The sequence below is a fragment of the Condylostylus longicornis genome, unplaced genomic scaffold (assembly GCF_029603195.1).
Source record: "Condylostylus longicornis isolate FDR11 unplaced genomic scaffold, ASM2960319v2 ptg000075l, whole genome shotgun sequence".
Lineage (NCBI taxonomy): Eukaryota > Metazoa > Arthropoda > Insecta > Diptera > Dolichopodidae > Condylostylus > Condylostylus longicornis.
Genome location: NW_026578043.1, coordinates 2,076,671 through 2,103,104, shown reverse-complemented (window position 1 = coordinate 2,103,104; position 26,434 = coordinate 2,076,671). Strand labels below are relative to the sequence as shown.

At 20.0% G+C, this 26,434-nt stretch overlaps 1 protein-coding gene across 50 annotated transcripts in view; it reads right to left on the bottom strand.

Annotated features, from left to right (window-relative positions):
• Nucleotides 1-1,851: 1,851 nt before the first annotated feature.
• The window catches only part of LOC129612666 (sodium channel protein para), a 156,579-nt gene continuing 131,996 nt past the window's right edge, over nt 1,852-26,434 (bottom strand). For all 50 annotated transcript variants that reach the window (XM_055526377.1, XM_055526376.1, XM_055526384.1 and 47 more), the window contains 6 exons: nt 24,238-24,360; nt 23,208-23,402; nt 21,542-21,787; nt 5,927-6,197; nt 4,464-4,768; nt 1,852-4,164 (listed from right to left, as the gene is read on the bottom strand). In XM_055526377.1, coding sequence (XP_055382352.1) covers nt 3,193-4,164; nt 4,464-4,768; nt 5,927-6,197; nt 21,542-21,787; nt 23,208-23,402; nt 24,238-24,360 — 2,112 coding nt within the window. In that variant the 3' untranslated portion in view covers nt 1,852-3,192. The remainder of the gene's footprint in view (nt 4,165-4,463; nt 4,769-5,926; nt 6,198-21,541; nt 21,788-23,207; nt 23,403-24,237; nt 24,361-26,434) is intronic.

Genomic DNA, 26,434 nt, shown 5'->3' with positions numbered 1-26,434 from the left:
TCATTCAATATATTTTGTGTTATGTTAGTTTAAATATTTTTGTATTTTTTAATTTTATTTTGTTCATATACATATTTATTGTCAATTTCAATGATATTACATGTCAAATATACGAGTATTTGGAATTTATTGAATTACTTTTGCTTTTATAATTAGCCAATTTTTGTTAGTATCTGTAAGATTATCGGTATATTAATAATTATTAGCGATTACTTGTTTAAAAAACAAGTATGATGTATTCATTATACATACATATCATTTTAAATTAGTTATAAATGTATGAATTTAATAATTATTAATAGTAAAATTTGTAAGTTGTTAATAGTAGTAAATTTTGTTTTTTGTAATTAATCTTGAATAATATTGAATATGTATTTATTAGTTGAAAATAAAAATTTATAATTATATTATAATTTTATGATATTCGATGTTGATATTAGATACTAAATAAATTTATTCAATAATTTTTTAGAAATTATAAGTAGTGATAATAATCAAAAAGTATATTGTTATTATAATGTTGTATATTTTGTATTATTATTTACTATTTGGTTATATATAATATTTGCAAAAAAAATAAGGTGCTTTTTCTTCAATTAAACATAAATAGGATAAATTGACATTGAGTTTAAATTTTTTTTCTTTTTTTGATAATATATTGAAATATAGTATTAATTTCAAATAGATTTTAGTTTTGAACAATTTAACATCTTTGAACAATTTTTCCAACATACATATTTTCATACAACTTTCTAAAATGTTAAGCTCGCATTCAAAGTCATGTTTTTTGTTTTTTCAATAGAAGTTTTCTCAATAATTATTTTAATCGAATTTTGAATTTGATTTTTGTTAATTAATTTTTTCTATTTTTGTTTGTAGCTTTTTTAATATTTTATTTATGTTTCATATTGGATGGTTGTTTATTAAAATAATTATTTTGTTTTTTTTTTTTTGTTTTTGTCGAAATATTTTAGGAAAATTTAGATAGTTTTCAACACTTATTCAATGTCAGAGCTTTCTTATTTCTTTTATATTAAAATTTATTCAATATTTACTTAAGTTTTTATGTTTGAATTAAAGATATTTTTGTTTTGTTTCACAATATTGAAATAGTTTTTCGTTTCGATTTTCAAGAAATCAAATTTAGACCACAATATAATTACTTATTTTTTTTTTTCAGATATTTTCTTTGTTATTTTTTATTTTCTGAATAGTTTTTTTTTTTACGCCTCAGATATTATTTAGTCTATTTACACTTCACATACATTTGTAAACTCTTGGGAAAAAATGTTTTAATTATTCTGAATTAAATAAATTAATTTTGTTTTTTTATATTTTAAAAAAATTTTAACTTTTCAAAATTTTATCTGTTTCCTTTTCAAAAATTTCAAAATAAATTTTATAATGTCTGCTTTTATAATATTTCAATGCAAAGTTTATACATATGCTATATTTTTTTTTCCTTTCATTTGTAACTTGCTGATAATAGTTAAAAAATCCCTTTTAAAAGTATTAATTTTGATTGATTAGTAATTTTATTTTATGGTTTACTTTTCTTTTAATTTTTATTTTAGTATTTGGTATGTTTTTAATTTTATTTAATTTTTTTTTATATGGTTGTATGGTTTGTGCACCCCAACTCCAAGATTTTCTGGTATTGTTATAAATATTTAAATTAAAATTTAAAAAAAAAATCATCGCCATTATTGGATAGTTAATTCGATTTAATTTTAGTAGTTGTTAATATATTTTTTTGAATTTCAATGTTCTTGCAGTTATTTTGTAATTTTTTGTGTAAATAATGATTTTAATTGCCTTTGATTGTTTAGCTTTTTACTTACATATTTCCTTTTAGTTAAAATATTAATTTTAGTATTGAATAACCCGTTTTTTTTTTGTTTTTTTACTTCCGTCTTTACGTCACTGTTGTTAGCTATGACTTGATTTTATTTTTTTAAAAACATTACGCTAAATTCATTTTTTAGACTAAATTTATTCTTATAAGTTATAATTTTTTTTATTTAATTTCAACATTATTATTTTGTTATTTTTAATTACTATTTTTTTTTATATGGCAGTCGGCTTCCATTGTATTTTCAATGTTATAAAATTTTTTAATTTAACATAATTATTATATTTGTTTATAATTTTGTATATTCATTTTTTTATACATATTTTTTTACATTTAGAAAGAATATTTAATAGTAGGTATTTGTCATTTGTCGCAAAATTTTTTAGGGATATTCTCTGGTAAGATAATAATAATATTTTTTTTTGATTGATTTGGAAATTTTAGGTAAACTGATTTTGAAGTTTGAGAATAAATTTTATAAACTGAAAGCGTGGAATGTTACATAATATGTATGTTTAATGATAAATATATTAATAATAAAGCAATTATTGTATTAATCAACTATATGTATAAAGCATTTAAATTTGGAATTGAGTTTACTAATATACGTCACGTATATACTTATACGTTTATATATATATGAGTTACTAGACCATGGGAGAATACTTGTAAAATTTTTTAATAATATAAATATTTTAAAACTTTTAGAAAATATATTTAAATCTTAACTACACATGAGCGAAAATTAGTGTAATATGGGGTGTCTTTTTCGAATATCCCTAATGGTAATAGTTTGCATTTTGTTAGATTATACTTCTTTCTAAATATCTATTTTATTTTTATTATGTTTGTTTTTTTATATAAAACTTAATATAATTATTAATATTATAAATCAAGATTTTTTTTATTATCTGCACCAATTAAAGATTAACTTTAATTTGAAAAAGAAAACAAAACGAAAAAAAAAATACTTTCCTGAAATGTATATTTTTGAACCATTTCATGTATTTTAATTAAATTAAATGAAAAAAAAAAACGAAAACTAAAAATATACATTTTTTGTTGAAATTATTTTAGATTAGTTATCTAACATTCTTTTTTTACAATTATTTCATACTTATTTTTCTTATTGACGATTTGAATTTTGTTTTTTCTTTTGAATTTTTAATAACTAAGAAATATTTTTATATAAATTTCTTCTTCCTTTAAATAAATTGAAATTATTTCAAAATTTAAATTAAAGAAACAAGATTTACTTTAACTTAAAAGACTATGAAAAAAAAAATTAAAAAATTAGATTAATTCTGTCGTGCTTCTTGGAGAGGGGGGCGAGGCCTGGCTCAGACATCCGCTGTTTTAGATGTTATACTGGGTGATCTTGAGTGTATTACAACCTTATGACCGTTTTTAGTGATGTAACCATCACTTTCAACTAAAACTGCTGTCTGACGGCCTTGTTGGTCACCACTACCCCCACTACCTGGACTAAGAGGACCGTCAGTTGTTTCTTTATGTTGTAATTCTGATGGACTATTTACACCAGCGCTACCTACATTACTATTACTTTTTGATGGTATACTTCCACCGTTTTTACCATCACGTCCTGTATTATTTTCATCATCATCGTCATCATCGTCATCCTCGCCCCCGCCATCAGTATAATCTGTATCACCTTCATGGCCATCATCTTTATGTAATTTGTGCTTCCGCCATGCGTTTTGTATTAAACGCGCACAATATTCTTCTCTTTGTCGCCATAAAGTAGATGATACAGGTTCATACCCAGCTTCTTCGGGTCTAGCCGCAATTTCACCAATTTCGCCGGTTTCTTCAATTGGATTACCTTTACGAGCGAAAAAATCTTTCGTTAAGGCATCCAATATATCAACACAAAACATAAGATCACCGCGACATATTGGTATATCCATTGATATAATTTTATATTTATTTGGTTTATGGATTTGTAATGGCGGTTCGAGTACGTCTAAAAATTCTGATAATTGATCGTAGCGAATATATTGTGTTCCATCTGGATCAAATTGCTGCCATATTTCATAGTACATGTCATAATCATCATCGGTTAAACCTTCTTGAACATCTTCAGTAGCCTGGCTGTAATTTTCGAGAATAACAGCAATGTACATGTTAATCACAATTAAGAAGCTTATAACTAAATATGATAGTAAATAAGTGATTCCAACTGTTGCTGAACCACAATTTCCAGTTTCACCCAAATCTGGATTTGGTTTAACACAATCTTCTTCATTAATTATAGCATCTAGAACACCGTCCCAACCAGCTGACGTTGACATCTGATCAGTTTTAGAATTTTCCAATATTTTTCATTATCAAAAAAAATGAAAAAAAAAAATACATGCAAAAAATTTAAATATTAGATTTAAGTTATCTTACCTTGGATCAAATGCAACTATTTAAAAATTTCTTAACCATAAAGTAAATTGAACAACTTCATTGTAAATTTTTATTAATTTCATTAAATTAAATGGTTTTTATAATTTTTAAATTGTTGCATATATGTTTAAAGTTTCTTTTTCACTTATTAATACCTTATGATAACTAATAAAGCTTAAATTCGAATTTAATAAATTACCTGGAACAGGATTATCATACTCTGTCCAAACGTTTCGAAATTATAAACATCATCTATACCACTTTTTCGTTTTACATGCATAAAAAATGACATCCCAAATATTGCAAAGATGAACATTACAAGAAATAGCAATAGGCAAATATTAAATAAGGCTGGTAGGGACATGGCCAGGGCAAAAAGTAATGTTCGAATACCTTTCGCACCTTTGACCAAACGTAGAACACGACCTACTTTAGCTACACGAACAACACGAAGTAATGTTGGTGATACAAAATATTTTTCGATAATGTCGCTAAGAACAAGACCTGTTGAATAGAATGTGATGTGTGTGTTTTTTTTTTTTAAGAGAGTGAAAGAAAAATAATAAGGTGGAATAGATATAGGAATTGGCGAAGGATATTTGTATTTTTTGTTTTTATTAAAGGAATTATTTTCGTGCATTATGATGGAATTATTATTGAATTAATGAAAAAAAGAAACAAATTTAATTAAAAAAATAAAGAAACGATATGAAAAAAGTCATGAAAGAAAAAATGAAATGGAAAATTTATTTTATTAATTTAATGATTTTATATACTTTTTAATGTAAGTAAGTACAACACCCATTTTGTTTTTAATCAAAAAACTTTTTTTCTTGTTTGTTTTTATGTATAAATAAAATTTAAAGCTTAGTTTAAAACTGAAACTTAAAATTTTAAGAAGCATGTAAAAATTAAATTGATTAAAAGTATAAGTACTAAATTCAATTAAAATCTTTATTAAAAATTATTTAATAAAGTGAAAAATCAAATGCAACAAAAATCTTAAATGAAAATTAAAATGTTATAAAAATGTGATTTAAATTTAACAAAACGTTCAGTATTTTGAATAAAAATTTTTTAATTAAAATCTTTTATTTAATTTTTAATAATTCAGAAGATTTTTTACTTTAACCGAATTAATCTAGGTCTAATTTCATTAACGTAATATTTTTATTATAACATTTCATACTTAGGATTTGATTTTAGAGGAAAATTTTCGGTTTTTTTTTATTAATATAAAATTTATAATTATAAATCTATTATTCGGACATAGATTTGAAGCGAATATAATTCCTCGGTAAATGATTTGAACAATTTAATATGGAAGCTTAATTTTTTAAAATTTACATTAATTCGAATTGTAATATTTAAATTTTAAACTGCCTACTTTTGTTTAATTTCAATTATAACAAGAATTTAAATAATAAGTGTTTATTTAATTTTTCCGTTAATATATTTTGTTAAATTCAAATACAAATATATAGAAAAAAATTATATAAAATTAAATATAATTTTAAAAAAATAAAATTAAATTAATTGAAAAATAAAAACACAGCAATGTTAAACTTATAATTTAATAATTTGTTTAAATTATTTTTGATTTCAAATTTTTTGTGTTTTTTTTTTTTTTTTTTTTTTTTTTTGTAATGTAGTTGTACTGACCTAGGATGGATAATACGACGACTACAACATCAAATAAATTCCATGGCTCAACAAAATAATGATATCGTAATGCGAATATTTTGAGTAGACATTCTGCACTGAATATAACAACGAATATCATGTTCAGATAGTCTAATACTTTATTATAATAGTCCGGTGCATTATATTTATCGAGTGTCATTGTAAACATATTTAAGCCAATAAATAACATTATAACAATATCGAATTTTTTATCTGTTACTATTTCAAATACTATTGCTTGTGGTCGCCACTGGAGAAATGAAATTTTCGAAAAACGAAGTGTTTTTGTATTTTCGAAAAAAAAGAGTAAAATATGAAAAAAGAAATATTCTTAGTTAGATTTAATGTTTGATATTGAATTTGGCTAAATTAATTTACATTTATAATAATTTTTTTTTTTTAAACAATTAACAAATTAGACAACAATTAATATTAAGACACAAATAATATTAAACATTTACTGATTTAAATTAAATAATTCAATATTTAGTAAGTAAGTACATTTAGCGAATTAATAGCAATAAAGAACTTAAAAATAAATTAAAAAAATTTTGTTTTTTTGAAATTGTATACAGTACTATGTTCGATAGGCTTTATTATTTTTGTTTTGTAAAATATATATATATTTTGTAGCTATAAAATTATAAAAAATTGCGTGATAGCGTAAAACATTTTTGTATAACGATTAAATTTGAACTCTTTTTTTGCATTTTATAAATTAATTATATAGCATTTAACATCTATAACTTATATACCATTTTTAAGATTGGCCAATTAGAAAATGTCTTTTGAATCAATAGTTGTTAACTTTTGCATTGATTCTTTAATGAATTTTTATATATATAATATATATATATATATATATATTTGATATGAATCATGTATATATAGACGATTCAAAAATGTTGTGTTATATTTTCTTATATAAGAAAATATGAGTTAGTGTATTTTTGTATGTATTTTTAGAGTTGGTATGTTAAATTTAAAATTGAAATTAAATAATAAATACTAAGTTCAGTGCATATTTTTTTGTTTCCATTTATTATTGTGTATACATTAAAACAAATTAATAATTTTATTGCCAATTGTTACATAAATTTTACAACAAAAACACAAAAAAAAAAAAAGGACACAAATTATAAATTACTATAAAATTGTGTGACTAAACTACAGAAATTAATTAAAATCTAATTAGTTTTTTAACTAATTAATAAATTTTTTTATGTTGTTTTTTTTGTAGTTATCATATATAATTTGAAAATGAGAATTTAATGGAAGATTTTGAATAAAAAATTTTTAGACATTTTGTAAATAGCTAATCAGTATAATGGTCTAAAAGTTTTAAAAAGAGCTTTTATAGCATTGTAATAATATTTATGTATGTAATTTACGAAGCATTTACGACATTGTAAAATAAAATCTTTAGCTGCAGATTATTTTATTAATTTAAGACATTGGTTTTTAATCATTATATTTAAATTTAACGAAGCTGCATTAAAAATTGTTAATTAAAAAATTCGCAGAAGTGCTTTAATTTCCTTAATTATATTTCTAATTAATATTTAGAATATTTTAAAGCACTTTATTATTAAATGTGATTGAATTTTAATTGAAAACTTTTTTTAGAATTTTTATTTTTAATTAATATTTTGTAGTAAAAGCAGTATGGTTTTGTTTTTATTTTAAAATTGAATATTATTTGAAAGAAAGCATTTTATTTTAACTTTGTTATTTTAAGTAATCAAAAATAAAACGTTTGATTTTTTTTATATATAAGCTGGTATTTATCAATTTTATTTTCTTTTAAAAATAATTTTATATATTTTCCTTTACTTTTCTTATATATATATATATGTATTTAAGAAAAGAATGCAAGCAATTTACTCATATATTTTCATTTAACAATTTTAGCTTTAACATAAAAAAATTGAACTAAAGGATTAACAACAACATAAATATGGTATGTAGTATACTGAATTTGAATATTATAAAAGGGAATAATTATTTCAAGAATGTTGGAGGACTACCTAAATAATGTTGACGCTGTGGTTAAATGGTAACACCTACATACACTTATAAAATATCACTTTTAACTTTTTATTTTTTTTTTTTGTTGTAGGGAACAAATAATTTAACATTATATGTTTGTAACATGGATAGAACATTTAAAGCGTTGTAACATAATAATAACAGTATGTATGTAATTCATTAATAATAATAACAATAACATGTACATGTATTGAACTTAATAATAATAACAGTTTATATTTTAATTAATAATAAGAAATTTTCACTAAGAATGATTTAAGGCTTTATGAACTTAAAAATTTATTTTATACTTTAATAAATTAATATAAACTTTATTAAATATTTTTTAAAATTATAAATAAGCATGTAAATATTTTCTTATTTTATATTTTGAATAATTAAGCATTTGTAATTTTGTACAAATAATTTCTGTATAATTTCTTTTTACTTTCATTTAGATTGATAAATTTTGTTTTTGCATTTTTTACTCAAAATTGTAATAGTAGTGAGGTAGATTTGTAATAAAGAATTCTTATTGAGCCTTGATGTTTTATATTTACTTGATAAAAAGATATGTACTTATATTTTAAATTAAGACATGCATACGAAAATTAATATTACAAAAACTATTCTTAATTTATTGTAATTGAAAATGAATATAATATTTAGTTTTTTTTAAGAAGATTTGTGTATGCCATGTTGTAGAATCAGTAAGATTATATTTGAAATATTTGAAACTGAGGCCATAAATCTTTGAAACTAATATCGTATGCCAATTTTGTTTGAAAATTTTAAGTTTTTTTTATTTCAAATAGCCTATACATGAAAATCAAAAACTTTTCATTTAAATTAAATAAAGGCTCAATTTTATTTTATACATAAATACTAATTGAAAATATACAGAGATTATTTGCTTTTGTCTTATAAAGAAATTCGAATTAAGTTTTTTAAAATTATTAATTTTTATTAATATTGTTTTTAATAAATTTAACTCAATTCAAATTTAAATTAAAACCAATTTACTTCCATTGAAGAAATATTATCTTTCATAATTTGATTATAAATTTAGAATGGACAATTTTTTTTTAAATGCATATAATTTTAGAAAAATGAAATATACTTTTTAAAAAGCTTTAAATTTTTGTTATATATAGAATTAAACTGCTTGAACATTACTAAAACAACTTGAACAATTTACGATATAAACGAGCTCTCAAGTAGTATAAAAATATGTTAATGTCAATTCTTAAAACAATTCACTTGCACCTCCTTCAAAAGACAAAATATTGTTACATATATATAATATATGCATTACATAATAATGTATTAATAATTTGTTCAGTAGTAAGAGCTCATGAAGTTAGAATACCAGTTTTAGAAGAATATAAAATAAGAAATTGAAACATTTTTCCACCTTCAAATCAGAAATATGATAGTTTCCTTTTAAAATAATGCAAAAAAAGTTTATTAACTTTAATAATATTTAACAAAGAAAAAATCAAACATTTCTTTAAAATTCATCTGTAAAATTATTGAATATTTTTAGACTTCTTTTAAATCCTGCATGTACTAAAGTATATAGCAAAGCTGAATTTGTTAGTTTCTTTTATTGATGGTGGACTTTGATATAGTTCAAATTTTTAGCAAATTTTTGAATACAATTATGATTTTTAATACGAAGCAAATCCTTCAATTATGTTAAGTTTATAAGTAAATGCTAAAGAAAGAATAAATTTTTTTTAAAAAATTAGCATGAAAATCAATAGTTATCAAATTAATAGAGTAATTAGAAATAATCTTACAAAATTTAAAGCAAAACTAATTTTGGGTAAGAGTAAATTGGTTTTAATATTATTTTAGCAAATTGTATTATTTATATATATTAATATAAAATTTTGATGAAGTTAAATTTTAAGTCAACATAAAAAATTAATTATATATTTTTGGAAACTTAATTTAAACAAAGCGTCAAAGGGTTTTAGCTTGAATATTATAATTAAAGCATTTTAAATAATAATAAAATGAGTTTAATAAAGGGATTTTTTTATATCTAACTTTTTAAATTGATTAAAATAATTTGAGAAAAGCTTTATTGAATAAATTTCAATAATATTAGGTATAGTTTAAGGATTTTAATTGTTTTCTATAGGGTTTATTTACTTTACCTGATAAAATTCACTTTTAATTTATTAGAATTGTGACATTTTTTTTAATTTAATTTTTGTATGTTTGATGTATTAATGTTTTTAGTGACTTGTATATAATATATTGAAGTATATTGAAAATATAATTTTAAAATTATTAAATAATTTAAAAAGCTTTATGTTGAGGTAACGAAAACATAATATTCATGCAAGTTTTATTTTCGAATATATTGAATTTAATGGTAAGACGAAAGTTATTTTGAGAAAAATGTCATAATTAATCATAAGTTCATCACATAATTAATTTCTTTTCTAGTAATAAATCAATTAGTATTAGAAATAATATTAGTAAGTTAAAGTGAATTTAATGTTGGTGTCGAAACTACCGGAAACTATATTACGACATAATTTAGTAACCTAGTAAACAAATTAATTCAATTTTTTTTTTATATTTGCCAGTGTAGTTTTATCAAGTTTATTTTAAAATTGAAGCATTTCTTTATACAAACGAAATTTAAAATTACTTGCATATTATTAAATTTCTAGTAGTTTATTAAATAGGATCAATTTTTATTATTCCAATATAAAATTTAATTTTTATCTTAAAAAAAACTTCAATATATTACTATGATTTAAATTTCAAAATTACTTACAAATTTTGTAGAATACTTTATGATAGTTTTGTATCTGATAATATGTATTTGATTTTTCACCTTCAAATTAACTTAATATGAAAAATGATATTATATGATATTGATTTTAAAAGAATTTTTTTATAAAGATTTTGTATATTTTGATATTATTGTAAATAAGCAATATAGTTATTTTGTTAAATTAAAAGTGAACACACTTGTTATCGCATATTTAATTGATGTAAGCCACATTAGAGACAATAATTTTTTGTATTAGAAACGTAAAAATTTTTATTCGAAAAGAAAGTTGTTTTCATAAAGTTTTGAACATTTTCCAAATAACATTTTCTGTGACATTTTAAGTAAATTGCTTTTTCATATAAACATATTTTTTTTGTTGTATAAAATCAATTTTTATGTATACTCGTAGAATACTTAAAAACGAATTTATAAATTATCACTTAAAATTATTCTTTTGTTTTTTTATTTTTTTTAAGTAAAAAACCTCACAATTTTGTTGTATACAGTTACTAGTATATTTTAACTTGCTTTTAAAAAAAAAACATATTAAACAATCAAATATTCGCTTTTTACTATATCTTAGAATTTTGTTTTCTAAGTTTGATTGTATATAAGTAATACTTCATGGAGAAAAAAATGTACATATGTATGACCATGTTGTTTCTTAAAATTCCTTTTTTTTAGTTAATGAGAAAAAGTCTGATGCTAGAATTTTTTGTAATTTTTTATTAATGAAGAAGCAGAGCTAATATACTTCCAAACTATTTCGAAAAATTGTCTTGAATTTGGTTTCCTTTTTTTGTTATTTTTTTCTTTTTTTTATTAACAATTAACTTAACAAATGCAATTTAATAATATCTAATTTATAAATTAGTTTTTTTTTTGTACTTACATATTACAAGTTATAAATATTCCTTAATTGATAAATTTTCTTAAAAAAATACCTTTGTGTAAGTGTCTCATTATATGGTTTCAAAAATAATTTAAACCAACGAAATTCATTAAAAATGATATTTACTAACTACTAGATCATATACAATTCTTTTAAACTTAAATTAAACTTCTTAAAATTCTTTTAAACTTAAACTTCTTTTAAACAGGGAGTGAATTAAGTATTTTCAACAATTCTTGTGTGTTCAAATGAATATTAAGGTTTTAAAAAATATTGAACTTTTAATTTTAAATGCACTGCAAAGTAAATATAAAAATTAATAAATATTGTCTATTGATTTCTTAGTAAGATTGGAAGATAATTCATTTGTTTTGAAAAATTTTTTCATTTTTGATTTTTTAATATTAAAAAATCAGTGTATCTACAAAGAATGTAAAAAATTTTAGACAATATTTTCCTCACATATAACTTTATCCGTAAATGTTTTTAACACACACACCTATAAATTAATTTTTATTACCATAAGATTTGTTAGATAAATGTTAAAATTTGAGTAATATTGCTTGTTTTTTTTTCTATTCTTTCAAGATAAAGAAATTAATATTTTAGAAAACATCATTTTTATATAGAATTCCCTTGGTTGCAATAGCCTATCTAAGTTTTATTTAGTGTGTAATTTGTTCCAGTTGTATGTTATAGTTGTTTATTCCTTGAAATTTTTGGCATTGTTCTATGTTGTTTTGTTATAAAAGGTAGAAATAAATTATTTATTGAAAAATGTGTTTATTTTCAAAGGCACCCGAATGTTTTTTCTCCTTATACATATTATATTGTTTATATATTTCTATATATTGTTTTATTTGTGCATAATAATTGTGTATTTTATGTAAATTAAAATAAAAATTAACAAAAATTGTTATCATTTTATACTATTAATAATATAAAAGTATCTTTTAAGTTCATTCCAAACCAATATTTTCAAGGATTAAGGAAATTGTTTTTGTAATTTTTTTTTACAAAAAAATAAAAAAAAATCTACAAAGGATATCTCCATAACATAAGGGTGCATTTTTTTTTTGTTTTGTTTCTGTTAAATAATATGTATATAATTGAGTGTAAAAAAATATTTTGTGTTCTTTTATATGCTAATATAATTGTTGTGTTTTCAAAAATCAAAACTGTTATTTGCTGTTTTTGTAAGGATTTGATTCTATTATGGCTTTGTGTTTGAGAGTGTATTTTTGTTTTATAAGTGTGTTCGGACATATTTTGTTATATATTTTGGTTTTGTATTTGAATAGTAATATGTTTTAAGGAAAATTTAGAGATATGTTTTGGTGTTCATAATGTCATATTAGTATTTTAAAAACTGTTTTGAAAAATTTCATATGTTGTATAAAAATTTTGATTTTATGTTGTGTTATTTATATATTTTTAATATAGAAGTATATATAGTATTTTTGTAAATAGTTTATTTTAATAGTTTATTATTAAAATAAGTTTCAGAATGGACGAACTCGCACAATACACCTATTTTTCTTTTATTTCAAAACGAAATTGTTTAGTATTCTTATTATAATTTGTCGCATAATTACTAGTATCTTAAAACGATTGTAAATTATTTGATTTAGTTTTCTTTTTTTTAATATATTTTAAAATATGAAATTCATTTCAAATTTTTCTTTTGATCTGAATCATAATTTTAATTATTCAGAATGGAAAAATTATTTTTAAGAGGAAGTTTAGTTAAAATTTAGTAAAGATTTTCAATGAATTTTTTGTCTGAATAAGAAGTATATAACAAATTAATAAATAAAAGTTTATTTATTATGTACGAATTTTATTTATGTAGATTTTGTGGATAAAACGACGCAAATTGAATTTGAAAAATTTTGTATTTATTATTAAAGAGTAAAAATTTTAGCTTAGATTTTATACACAACATTTTTTTATAGTGATTGAAAAAATTAAAATTATTTTTCGAAGTAATTGCATTATATAGAAAGCTTAAATAGCATCCGAAAAATGAGAAAAAGTTTATTTAAATTGTAAAATTAGAAAATTTGTACGGTTATTGTGTTCATAGTAAATTGTTTGTAATAGAAAGTACATAGGTAGGCATCAGAAGCAATTAAGTAAAATAAATATATATAATATTTCAGACCATATGAAAAATTTAAAACAAATATTTTAGAAAATTGTATAAATACAACTTTAATTTAGTTTTAAGACAAAGTAATTACGCTCTCAAAACTTGTGTTTCTTTTGCTACAAGTATTGATAATTTAATGGTATTATGAAAGTTTATGTTTTCATTATTACTAAATTTAATATAATCCTAACTATATGTATATGTATATTGTAAGAAAGACTAGAAATTAATTTATTTTAACTACAATCTTCTAAACATTCCTTTAATACCATTATTATTACAATTATCTATATTTTTATTCTAACTTTCTAATGTATATATATATGTGTAATATGTATAAAAATGTATAAGTTTTAAAATGTTAATCTATAAGTTATTTATATAGTTACAAAAGTTTTAATGAATCTATATATTGTAGTGTTAATGTTAAAATTAAAAGTTATCTAAATATATGCATACATATAACCATGTCTTATTCATGTTTTGAATTAGTTTAATATTTACAATTATATTTGTACTATATTATGTATTTTAGGTTTTATACTCTAAGTTTTCAATTAACTCAAACTATACTTATAGGGGGAGTTTAATTATTCTATATAGTTACAAAGGTATATAGTTATAATATATGTAAAGTTTAATTATGTAAAAATGTATTATAGGTATATGTGTTTAATTTTTTATTTTACTAAAAATTTGTATACTTATCTAAATGTACATATTTATTAGATTATAGTTTTGTCTAAAATGTAAGAAAATACTTATAACTTCTACAGAATGAAATTTACTTATTATGATTTTTTACACTATATCAAAGTTTTTTCTTTAATTTTTTTTTTATTTAAATAAATTCAAGACAAAATAAAAGTAATGAAATTATTGGAAGAATATTTCTATTTTTTATTTTTTTATTTTTTTTCTTTGTGTTCCAATTTATGCGCTAAATTAGTTGTATTTCTAAATTTATTATCTAACTTTATGTATTGAGGTTTTTTAATGTTGCATGCATATTATTAATTTTATGTAATTAGATACTAAATTTCACAGTCATTTTTTTACAATTGGACAAATGTACAAATGTATATGATTTTCGTTTAACTCTGACAGGGTTGTTGTTACTTTTTTCAATTTTTTAAAATTAAATTAATAATAGAATCTTAGAAAATGTATGTAGAATTTTTTTGTAGATTCTGGTACATATTACCTTTTTTAGTATTATTAATAAAATAAAATATTGTTTACATCAATATATTTGCTTATAGTATTAATATATGACTTACCTTTACACCTACATTATTAAAATTTATAAATTTGACCGACTTTTATTATATAAATTGAATAAATCAAATTTAAATAGGAAACCGACCGCATTATAGTTTTTGTTTTTGTATAAGAGATATATTTATGAAATTCATTTTAGCAAGTATACTAAGAACAAAATCAATTAATATTAGAACTTTATTGGATATATCTTTAAGTTTTATTGGATATGTATACCTCTAAGATGTGGATATACCTCTGAACAGTCACTGATTTTTGAAAACACGATGTGGCATCATATTAAACCAACCATAAACGTGATTAGTTTTTTAAAGTCACGATTCGTTCTACAAGTTGCAGGGTTTGTACACTATAAAAATAATGAAATTTGACATCCAATCACAATAGGGACCTATTGTGGGATCTTGTTTAAGTGGTGAATTAGAGGACTACGTTAAATTAAATCTAAAACTAAAAATTTTTTAGAGCTCCATAAAAGGAAGGAATTCAACTCAGAGGACTCAAAAGACAATTTACAATACAAAAAAAGGCTGGAAAAATTTAGTTTCCGTTGAAATCGGAATAATGTATCTTCCCAAAATTAAATTTTTATGAATATTTATTTATGTGTATAAATTTTTATTCTCCTATTGTTTAAGCAATGCGGTGGTCGGTAAAACATTGAGCTTTGTTTGCTCATAAATATAGTTTAGTATCTGAAAATTTCTTTTATTTTATAATTTTATAAGGACAACAATTCTAGGAATTAAAATTAAATATAAACTTGAAAAGAAAATGAAAAAAATATGTTTGAAAAATCATAAGAATTATTAAAAAATACAGAAAAACAAGAGTTTCTTAACTAGCAAATTTGATGTTGTTGAAATGTTGTTGAATTATTAAACAAAATTAAAATAATCAATTTCTATATATTTAATATAGATGATTTAACGAAAGCGTATTTAATTTTTTTATAGTACTTAAAGCTTAGTTTATTGATAAAACTCAATATATTTACTGATATTTTGTTTTATAATTATCTCAAAAAGAAAAAAAATTAATGGTTTGTTTAATAATTCTTTTTTATTTGATTAATTATGTATTAAATTAAATGACGGGTAAATTTGTAATAGAATTAATATTTAAAAATCATTATTAAAAAGAAAGAAAAATATGTATTTTTCTTAATAAAAGAATATAAAGGACTATGAATTATACTAGAAAAATTTTGAAGAATTGAAAAATCTAAATATATGTAAAAAATTGAAAATGTCAACCTCTAACATGCAAGAAATATGTAAAAAATAAATACAATGATTTTTATTATGCATGTTATTAATTAAGAAAAATATTTACATCATCCAATTAGACACATTTTCTCACATGCATTTATAATATTAATTATGATAAATATATAAACTTAAGATAGATTTCAAAAATATTGGAAATTGAAAATTTTAGTGTTACTGCAATTGTTTTTAGTCAGTATGATTTTTTAATTAAATAGGTCATAGATGATATTTATATGTATTACAACTTCCATAATAATTATATAAAACTTATTACGGCTTTACGTAAAATAATTAGTATCGTAATTTAATGAGATATTTACATATGTTTTGATAAATAGTCGGTAAGCCAATCGTTGGATAATAATTTTACCCAAGAAGTTTGGAAAATAACAGTTGATAGTAGTATGTTAATCAAACATCAATTTTATTATATAGCAGTGAAATTTTAGTCTTAATATTAAATATTTGAAATTTCTGACCGCTATATACATGTATAACAAAAAATTCGGATTCTGTTGGTTATTTGGTTGGTTGACGTAGGCGGTGCAAAACGCACAAATGTACCATTTTTCTATCACAACTTGTGACCTGGACCCTTTTAGAAATCTGTCTAGATTCCCGACAGATGTTTCGAGACAAAAGTAATGCTATTTCAATTGTTACTTAGTATAATATTGTTGGTAGTAAATTATATTTATTACTATAGTATAGTTACTAGTAATAATCACTTAAGAGAAGGTTTACGATAACAATTAATTAGCTTGTAACACTAAATAATAAGTTACTTTCAATTTCCCATTTTTTAATTTTTTGATTAATTATTATTGAATTTCAAAATCGTTTTACATGATATTTTTTTTTATTTTGAATAAAATTTAAAATGCATAATTAAAATATATACACATACAACTATTATATATGATTAGTAAAATAAAGTTTAGCAGAAAGGAGTTTTGACAAAGATATCGGTTTCCATTTTGAGAATCACAAAGATATTAAAAATTATTAAAAAGAAAAAAGAAAATGTACTTATAAATGAAAAAAAAATTATTATTTACATTATATTTAAAATGCAAGCATGCTTCTTATATTTTATTGGAAATAGAGGAAATACTAAAATTATAAAAGAAAAAAAGGAGAGTTTCATAACTATTTTATGTTCTATCCATTACATAATTATTAACTAATATACATGTACAATATATATAAAGAGAATAATAAAAGAGATAGCATTCAAAATTACGACTAATATTTATACGACTAATGCAATAGTTAATATATATATAGGAAGTATTTAAAAAAGTTTTATATATGAAATTCTATTTATATAACCATAGAGAGTGATCATGCCAAATATCTATTTAAGTATATTGATTTATAGTTCATAAAAATGTTTCTTATTACATTTCTTTTGTATACATTACAATGAATTTGGAGAAGTTGTTGTTTTTCATTTTTTTTTTAAATAAATTTCAATGTTAATAATATGAAAAATTATGTGTAGTATTATACTTTATGTATATATTAAACGTTTACCATTTAATTCTACTAAAATATACTATAGTATAGTTGAAATATAATTATGTATATGAGTACCTGTATATATAATGTACTATATATATATAAAAATATTTATATAGTGAAAATATATTGTATCTTATACTACATATATGGAAACGTTTTCAATTTACATGTTCAATATATTTCAATGATGAGATTAGAATAAAATGTATTTATATATAATATAAATAAAAAAAAATATAAAAAAAAAATTAATACTGTAAAAATTCTAAATTTCTATTATTTTCTAATATTTAAATCTAAAGTTTTGCAAAGATTATTTTATCCGTTTTTTATTAAATTGAAAAAAAGGACAAAAATTTATCTAATTTTGCAAAACATCCTAAATAAAGATAAAGGCCAATGCATCATAAATTAAATTTTTGCCTCTGTATGCTTTAATTTCCATTTTTTTTATTATAATATTTTTAAATTATTAAAAAAGAAAGCATAAAAGTCAAAAATTTTTTTCTTTGCAATTAGAAATTAAATTATTTTTGGAATGTTTCTTTTGCAATAAGAAATTTCTTCGTTTTGTACTTGCATGATCATTGTTATATAAGTAATTAACGTGAATTATCGAAGTTTTTTGAAAAGTTTTAAAGTGTAAGCTTTATTAGTCGTATTTTAATTTATTACACTGGTTTTTTTTTAATAACGTAGATGATGGGCAATATTTAAAATAAATTTTCGTAGATTTTTTTATTTACGTAAGTAATTGCTTGCTATTTTTATTTTTTTAAAGTAGCTATACATTAAAAATTTTTCAAGAATCCAAAAAATCAATTATTTTATCAAAGTAGTATATATGTATATACTATATTTATATAAGGTGCTTTAAAATCAATACTTAACAATGAAATCAGAAATATGTTTTTTTTATATAATTTTCAAATAAAATAAGATGGGTCAGAAGTAATTTTATTATGTTTTCAGGATGTTTCATAAGAAAGTTGAGACTTAAAACCAAATTTTATATTGGATAGATGGTCACAATGTAGAGTGACAGCGATTTCCAAAAGAATAACAAACGAAGTCAGAGAAAAAATAAAAGACAATTATAAATACCGGATAAATAAAAAATTTGAGCAAATTTAACAAGTGGAATATGAAGAATATAAATTTTTATAACAAATTAGCAATTTCACATGTAGACAGCATGGATTTTAGCGCATGTTTACAAAACAAGGAAACCTAATTAGAGGACGCTCAAGTATCAAACAAACTGATGTGACTTGTTTCTCGCGATTGGATCATTCAAAATTTAGATATTTTCGGTATACCGGGTTGAATTAAAACAACTTCATTTGTCAAAAATTGCCGTTAATGGTAGACAACACAAACTACAGACAATGGAATTGAAAGAGAAAACGAAATATTAACAAATTGTAATTTAAATTATTGCTTAGCATTACATAATACAGAATATTGTATACGAGTATTATAGTTATGTTACTATGCTTAAAATAAGTTATAAGAATGTAGTTTCTTTAAATATTTTATCTGTCATATGAATACATTATTAGATTTTGTATTTTCTTAAAAAGTAAATTGCTAATAAATTTGTTAAAAATTTAAAAGTAAAAAAATTGTTAAATTGTCTTATATTAAATAGTTTATGCAGCTTTAAAAACCACTCTTTCTGTATATCAACTTTTCGAGGAGCACAACTATTTTTTCAAAAATTATATTTCAAATTTCCTTTGATAATATTTTCCTGTGAATAAATATACATTTAAATATATATTTAATTTTATATGATTTATAAAATTATCATTAATATTATAAATTAATTAAATAATTCTATATATTATTAAGAAATTATATTAGGGCTTATTATTAAGTCCTACATGTGCTTAAGAACATATATTATAATTCTGTTGGTTGAAATTTATTGTAAGAAAACAAAAGCAGACAACATACTTATATTAACTAAGTTTTAATTCAACATATATTTTTGTTTAACAATTATTAGTGCGTAATTGTGTTTTTAAATTTTAATATTGCAATTAACAATATTTTGTGCATTATAAGTACATTGTAATATTAATATTTGTTTAATATAATTGATTGATTTCTATCTTGTGTATTTGTAAAATGAGATACAACTAATTGAATTAGACTACAGACTTTGATTAATTGCAATTGTCACAAAATTTATTTATTCGAAAAACGTTTCAAACTTAAGTATATACTATTAATTAGTTGAAAATGCTGTTTTGTTCTATTTTGCGTTCGAAAAGGAAATTATTGTAACAAAAGTATTAAAGGACCCGTCGCAAAGTTCAGTTTCCGTTGTCTATCATAGATTGTGGTTTATATTTTTGTACAAATATTGTATTTATATAGTATTTTTACCTATATAATAACATATTTCATATAGCAACAGTAATATAATTATAATATAGTAGTTTTGTTTTGTTTTTAACAAAGCAATTTTCGTTTGAAACAAAAGCCAAATAAATTATTAACAGAAGCGTGATAAAAAGCAGAGTATTTTTTTTTTGTTTTGCTAAGTATTGTTTTAAATAATATTTTAATGTTATTTTAAAGCACCTTTGATATTTTAGCATAAATGTATATATACTTTATTTTGATAAATTAATAATTTTAATTTTTTTTTACCAAAAAGTTGTGTTTAAGTAGCTTTAAGTTATTGTTATATTTATGATTTTAATTTTTAAAAGAAAATAAAAAATAATAATACCTCTTGAAAATATTAAAACCATAAGGTTTCGTTTTTTTTTGGAAATTTTCAAAGATAAATTTTAAAATTAAAATTGAAAGCTTTTTAATTTTTTTTTTAATATCTATAAGTTAAATGAATCTAAAGCTTGAAAAACATTTTTTTTTTTGATTTGTTATAAGCATTGTTTTCATTAAAACGAATAACATTTTTTTTCAAGTAAATAAATAAAATTAACAATTTAATTAAAAAATTAATGAAAGCATTTAATAAACATATAAAAATGTAATTAACCATTTTAAATATAACAGGAAGATCAATTAGAGATCCCAGCGTTAATATAGCATATAAAGATCTCAACAAAATTAACAGATAAAAACTTGAACTTAATTTTGTGTGTTATTTTTTTTTTGTAATCTTTTTTTTTTTTTAAGAAAATGTTAGCAAATTGCAGCTTTTAAACTATAAAATAAACGATATTAAATTGAATATTTCCTTTTAATATATTTATAAAAGGAAATGAAAGTAATTTCATTTGGTTTATTTAAGCAATAAAAATAAAAATTAAAAATAAATTTTTATTATTTTAGAACTATAAAGCTTTCAAAATGTACACATATATGTATATATATATATATGAAAGTATATATATAAGAAGCTTAAAGCTTTTGTACTTAATTTTTTTTTGTTTGATTTGCTTTTAAAATTGATAAATTTCATAATTAAAATTGTAAAATATTTATTTAATTTTTTTTTTTGAAAATTAAATAAGAGAAAGGAACAAAAAAAAAATATTTTAATTATTTAATTTACTTTAGGTTTTGTCATTTTGAAAGTATAAAACAACATTTAACACACACACATATAATATTAAAGTTATGAAAACAAAAACTAATTTTTTTTTCTGTTTTTTTTTAGTATTTTTACCCTAGGTCTAGGCGTCGCTTTTAATGGTTTCTTGGAGCCCATCTTTTTCATAGCATTGTAGTACTTTTTCTGATCGTCAGTCATAAACATTTCCAATGATCCGCCGGCCTTTTTCTTTTGCTCATTAAAATTATCGATGATGACACCAATGAATAGATTTAATGTGAAAAATGATCCAAATATAATGAAGAATACAAAATATAAATACATGTAGATATTTATTTCGCGTATCGGTTGTTTGTCCACCTGTTTTTTTCGATACGTATACAATTATTTTTTTTTTGTTTTGTTTTTTGATTTTTGTTTTTTTTTTTCATCATAATTATTAAATAAGGTATACGAAATTATTTGAAGTTTTGTATCGAAAAAATAAAATTATTTTATTTATATTTTTTATATTATTATATTTTCATATAAATTATTATTTTATAAAATAATATTAATATTAAAATTATTTTTAATATATTTAAACAAATTTTGCGAATTGATTTTTTTAGGAAAACCCGATGATTAAATTTTATGATGAACAAATTGAAAGTGAAATTGATTATTTTTAAAACGAATTTTTTTTCATTAATATTATGATAAATGAAATTTTGAAATATTACAATTTTGAAATTTTCAAATTATTAGTGTGTAAATGAAATGATTAAAAGAAAAAAAAAACAGTAAGAAAAATAATATGAAATTGAAAAAAAAATAAAGGAAACAAAATGTAATGAAAATTTTGTAAAAAAAAATGATTATGAATCGGATAATTTGAAATAATGCAAAAATGAGAATAATGATGGATTTGAAATATTGAAAATGTTTTAAAAAATTCAAGGATTTAGTAAGGATTGTGCAATTTGTTTGTTTGGTTTTGAAAATTGTTTGTTTTTTTTTTTTATTTAAATATATATTTAAATATTAATTTTAAATATTATATTAATGTGATAATAATGTTGGTTTAAAATAAAAAGAAAAAAGAAAAAAATGAAAAGGAGAATATTAATATAATTTGTGAATTTTTTCTTATTTTTTTTTTGTTCAAATTTTGTTGGAAACAAAAAAAACTTTATTTTTTTTTATTAAAAACAAATTCTTTATCTAAATTTTTATACTCTGAAAGTATCAATTTTTAATAAAACGATCGATAAATTTGATAACCATATGAAAAAAAAAATAATAATTGAAATTATTAATAAAGTTTTCATTGTTCACTCTTGTCACTTATAATATTGATTGAAGAAATTGTGTAAAAATTGTTTAATGATAAATTAAACATTTTTAACCAAAAACTTTTTAATTATTTAATGTAAATATTTCATTATATTTAGATTAAGGATTAACATTTATAAACAGAACAAAATGAAAAAGAATATAGGAATTTTTGAATTTAATTTTTATTTTCTCTTTTTCACATAATTTTCTTCAGTCAAAGTCAATTTTTTTTTCTGTTTACTTTTTTTTTTTTTAAATAAAACTTTAAATTAAAAAAAAAAATGAATCTAAAAAAGTGTCTTCGAAAATATTTTCATTTTAAGTTAAAATGAAATTAAAAAAAAAATATTATATTATTCCTTAAGTATTAGTAATAAAAAATTATTAAAAACAAAAAATCCAGTTGAAAATTTTTCGTTTTTAAGTAATTTTTTCTTAATAATAACATTAAATTTTATCATACTTCTCTTGAATCGATGGCATCGTTCATGATTTGTATCCAACCTTTAAATGTCGCCACTTGAAATAAACATAGATAGGCATTGCCAACATGATCAAAATTCATTGGTGAATTCGACCATGTATAATTTTCTATTTCGCATGCATTTTTATTGGGTATAATCTCATGACTTATTGTACTACCATTTCCATCGACACACTATGTTTTTTTTTTTTTTTTTTTTTAATAATATATGTTTAATAATAATATATTATTTATGTATTTATATATCCATATATGCAAATATTTATTTATTATGTATATATATATCATATATGTATATAAAATACAAATGTTTTATTTGAATATAATAATATATATATTTTTTTTTTTGTGTGTGTTTATTTTTAATTTGTGTGTTTTGATTATGATGTTATATAACATTATATATAATATAATGGCCGATTGATTTGATTTTGAAAATTTGAAATAAAAAAAGAAAGAATTTGAATAATATAAAAGTTAGAAACTATTTTTTCCATTTTAAATATTTTTTAATATTAAAAAAAAAAAAGAAAAAAGAATTTTTGTTAAAGAAATAAAAATATAAGCATTGAAAAATTTAAAAAATTTAAATAAAATTTAAAAAAGCGTCTTTTTTTTTTTTAAATTTAAAAGGAATAAATAAATGAATATAAAATATGTAAAATGAAATAAAAATATTATTGTTCAACTACAAATAGTAGCGTTTTTGAAATGAAAAATCATATGTAAAATAAATATTAAACAAAAACATATAGGAAATATTTATTTTATTTTGGTTAGTTATTTTGAAAGGTATATATACATGTGTTATATATTATACTATATATAAAATAAATAATGTATGTATGTTACTTATACAATATTAGTTGTATATACTTGTGTAAATGTTAACTAACCAAAATTTCAAACTCACTGATACATTATATTTTTGTTTTTTCTTTTTTGTTTAACAAAGCACTTTCGTTTTAATTTCTTACAGTAAACATGTAAGTTTTGTTTTAATATTTACCTTAAAATATTTTCCAGCAAAAAGCTGTACACCCATAATGGCAAAAATAAGCCAAAATATTAGACACACCAATAGCACATTGAAGATGGACGGTATAGCTTGAACCAGCGCATTAACGACGACCTATAAAATTTTGAATTTTGTTTTTTTGTTTTTTTTTAGTTAAATAATCATTATCAAATTTGTTTTAATGTCAATTAATAATATGTTTGTTTTTGTTTTGTATATATATATAATTTGGATGGTTTTTTTTTTTAAATTTGGATTTAAGAGTTTGGTATTTTTTTTTTTAAGTTTTTTTTTTTTTTTTGGTTTATTTTTGGACGTGGATATAAAATAAGGGTGTAAATTGTATTTGTATATGAAAATATATATTTTTTTTTTAATTACACTATGTTCACATTACAATGTTAAGTATTATGAAATTGAAATAAAATAAAATGATGAAAATGTTTTAAGCAATGAAAAATTACAAATTATATAAATAATATGTAATTATGCATTAATAGTTTTATTATATATAAATATATAATAATAAATATATAAATATTCATAATACTTAGCAGTGTAATGTAAGCATAGTTTAATGTTTTTAATTTTAATATTAATGTAAAAATATATTGTATAAAATATAAAAATTTATTAAATATAAATGTAAATATATTTAGTGAATAAAAATATTGTGATGCATTATAAAAATGAGTGTTGACATTATTTGTTAAAAAAAAACAAGTTTTTGATTAGATATTATTACATATCATTTAAAATAAAAAAACAAAATCATTAATTTTTGAAAATATTGAGAAGTATAAAATTATTTAAAAAACAAAAACTATATAGATATTAAGTTTATAAATCTCATTTTCACTTCTAAATAACTTACCTTAGTATAATTTTTAATAAATTTATAAATTTATTTTTTTATAAATATAAATACATATATTATATTTAAACAATTTGTTAACCTTATTTTTATATTCTGAAGATTAAATCTTATATTAAACAGTTTTTTATTACATTAAAAATTTATTTGGTTATCATTTAATTGCTGCTTTAATTTGGTAGATTAGTTTAAAAAATCTTACAAATTACAGGACATTAATTAGAATTGTTGTAAACAATATATGTTACGATATTTTGCCTATGTATGTACTTATATATATTTGAAAAACTAAAATCCTTATTATATAATTATTTATTTTTTTTGTTAAAATTATTTATAAATTATTTAATAATTTTGTAAAAATTCACATTTTACTCTTAATTAAATTTTATAAATATTTAAACACTCAAAAATATCTATATATATGGTGTGCATTAAAATATATAGGATTAACAAAAAAAAAAAAAATAATATGAAGTGGACAATTACTTCATATCCATAATATACATAAAATATTTTTATGCATTTATTAAAAAATATTTTTTATTTTCGAATGAGGAATCCTATTGAAAAGGGAATAGCTATAAATATTATTATTTTATTCCATGAACTATATAGATATCTCTTTATTGATATCCCTATTTGTATAATATAACTTAGAAAATATATTGAAATAAAGATTATTATTCGTTGATTAGTTATTATTAGTTGATTGTATAAATAATTTTTCATCAAATTCATCTAAACTTTATAATTGTATACCTCAATTTATTTATTTGATTAAATTTTTTTTCATTTTATATGTTTATTAAAATAATCAAATAATACATTTGAGGAATACAAAATAACTTTTAGAGTTTTTGTGAATGCGAAATTGTTTCGAGCACCTTGACGTATGTATATAATATAATTTTAAAAATTTATTTATAACACGATGTTTGTTTGTTAATTGTATAGGTTGATAACTACATTTTAATATACAATTAAATTGATTTTGTGAATTTTTAACCAACGTTTTTAGAGAACGTAAACGTCTTCTACAGTTTTTGATATTTTAAAATGTAACAAAGAATGGGTGTTAACGAATAGCTAATAATTTTTTTATTTCAATCTAATTTTAAGATAAAATATACGCGAATTATATTTTATTAATGTAAATATAATTAAAAATGAGATTAACTGATTCAACACAATTATAATATTAATTAAATTTTCTAAAAATGTTTAGCTTATTTATAATAGATTTTTGAATCAATATACAATACAGTAATAATATGTTCTAGGAGAATGTTATACAATATTTTTACTCAGTCT